Source organism: Histoplasma capsulatum, genomic scaffold (genome assembly GCF_000149585.1).
Source record: "Histoplasma capsulatum NAm1 scaffold_1 genomic scaffold, whole genome shotgun sequence".
Lineage (NCBI taxonomy): Eukaryota > Fungi > Ascomycota > Eurotiomycetes > Onygenales > Ajellomycetaceae > Histoplasma > Histoplasma mississippiense.
The window spans coordinates 4,480,785-4,483,248 of NW_001813982.1; the positions used below are offsets into that span (position 1 = coordinate 4,480,785).

Sequence of the window (2,464 nt, forward strand, 5' to 3'; positions counted from 1 at the left end):
CCCACAGAGAAGTGTACCCACACCTTTGTCTATTTCAAACCCATGGAAAGCAAAAGGGCAAGCCGAAAAGCAAGACAGGAAAGGACATGGAATCAACGAGATCCCGAGGTGTAAAACGTGGGACAGAATTTCAGGGAAAAAAAAAATCACCCCAATTTTCTGCTTTCCTACTAACCTCCGGGATGCCCAATCTGATGATGCGCTCCAGTTTAAATGCCTTTCTCTTTCCCTCTCGTCGATTCGTCGACTTGTGTGTCTAGAGCATAGGGTGGGGGCGGTCTTTCGATATATCGCTTCGAATACAGAGCCTATTTATCCCCACAACAAAACAAAACTCGCAACACGCCACTTTTACGTGACATGTGAAGAGATCCGTTGGGTGAGGATAAATTTCAAGACATGGTATCTCGCCTTGTGCTCCACCTTGCGTAGCGAAATCGGGAAGGGATGGAATGTAAGGGGAACGGGATCGAAGGGTAGAAGTGCTCTTTCATATGGTGTTGAAATCTAATGTGAAGTGGGAAGACGATGGAAAGGGAGAGAAATAAAATCGCCAATTACATTTCTTTTTCACGGGTATATTGGCTCTAAATTAAGAGTTAGTTGAGTTGAATTCCATTCTTCGAGCTTATTATGTGAAGTCGTTCGCTGATTTGGGTGTGGAAGAGAGAAGAAAAAGGGAAACGGGACAAAGTGTTGAACACATATCATTGGGTGTCTACAAGCGTAGGTAGCGCTACGAGAATATCCCTTTTTTTGGTGGACTCCGAAACGCGTCGATTGGCCGCATGCTTTCTGCCATATTGGATAATACTCTGTCCATGCCCTCAAGATCCAACTCTCCCCTCCTTAGCATAAATTGGTCATTTTCAACAGAAGCGTTTGGATTTCCTTGGACGGTAGATTCGGATATAACATGTCCTGATCTCGACGGTTTTGGTGTTAGTATGACGAGCTGATGCTCTGCCGTTATTAAAACATCGGGAATAACGGGTTTGCTGTCCTCTTTATCAACAGTGGAGGAAGTATTTGCGAGTTGAGTGATTCCATTTTGATTTTCCCCCAGGAGATTGAGATTCCCAATTGGAATTTGTTTGCAGCTACTCGAAGAATTGAATGGACCGGTGGGTTTTGTGGTATTTCGCCATAGCGATAACAAACTGGGAATTCGGATATTCTGAGAACCATGCCATATGAGAATCGATTCATCAGGGAGTCCATCCTTTGAAATTTTAGTAGTTGTTACCGAAATTCTACCTCTCGTTGAGGAAGTTGATGGGGTGTTCACAGGAGAACCTTTGAAGAGTGTGTCTTCTCGGACGCGTCTGGTAGACGGGGTCATGGGTGTGAAACTGGATCGGGGATCTGTTATTGGTCCAAATATAAGAGGTTTTGAGGATGATACAGGACCGGATATTAAGCCAGAGACTGTGAAAGATGACAATGAACCACCGCTAGTAAACGAAGCACTTTGGTCATGCGAAGTGCTAGTATGGTCCTTACTCCGAGGGCCTGCTCCCTCGGGGTCCCAGATACCCCACGATCCATCGGATAGAAGAACCATGATGGCCTTTCCACCGAGAACCCATGCCGCATCCACTACGGTTTTCCGTTGGGGGATGCCGACAGGGTTACGGCAAAACTCCGGAGAAAGGGTGATTAACCAAGCCCCATCAGCTTCTTTAAGATCGGTATCACTGGATGACCCACGTGCGTCAATAGTTGGTTTACGAGATGGTGACGTCAAGCATGAATAAATTTTAACACTGGCACTGGCGAATGATACAAGTAGATGAGAGTGGCGGTCTGAGGGATATTGGCAAGGGTTGAATGAAATAGTCTTTGCTGGAGATGGCAGTAGCAGTTGTTGTATTGGGAAAGTAGGTTCGGATGGTAGAATCAAGGAAACCTTGAGCTGGCCGGGCTGGTAAGCGATAGGAATTCGATATATTGAAAGGGTACCAGATCCTTCAGCGGAATGTATAGCTACTAGGAGATCCCAGGCGTTATCGGGTTCAGAATCGGCGAAGCCTTTAGGAGCGCGGTTTCGGCTTTGAGGTTTGAACCTATTACCGCTTTCACCCGGTTTTCGCGCCGTGACAGTCACGGCAACACCAGATGGAGTGGCTTGAATGGACCCAGTGCTGATTGTAAAAGTTTGAAGACCCCACGACGACTTATCTTCAGGGTTTTTAGGAGGTGTTAGGGGTATTGTGAAGACTCGGATAGAACAGTCGGAGCAAGCCGCTGCAAAGACAGCAGTATTAGAAAATATCTGCGGATACGACTCAAGTGTTGATCGGAGTTGTTCTGAAGAAAATGTTGGGACTGCCAACCCCAGAACCTTTACCCCAAGTTGTATGTCAATATGGCGCAGTATGTCATGAAACGGTCGCGACGGATCGAGCTCGTCACTGGTTCGGATTCGAATTCCACTGATTGAGTATTAAAACCCTTAGCGTGA

The 2,464-nt window shown here is 46.4% G+C and overlaps 1 protein-coding gene across 1 annotated transcript; it reads left to right on the forward strand.

Annotated features, from left to right (window-relative positions):
* Positions 1–1,193: 1,193 nt before the first annotated feature.
* Positions 1,194–2,464, forward strand: HCAG_01272 (predicted protein; the record flags this gene model as incomplete). Its single annotated transcript, XM_001544175.1, has 3 exons — positions 1,194–1,710; positions 2,188–2,358; positions 2,460–2,464. 3 exons carry the CDS (start codon positions 1,194–1,196, stop codon positions 2,462–2,464), a joined length of 693 nt encoding a protein of 230 aa, XP_001544225.1.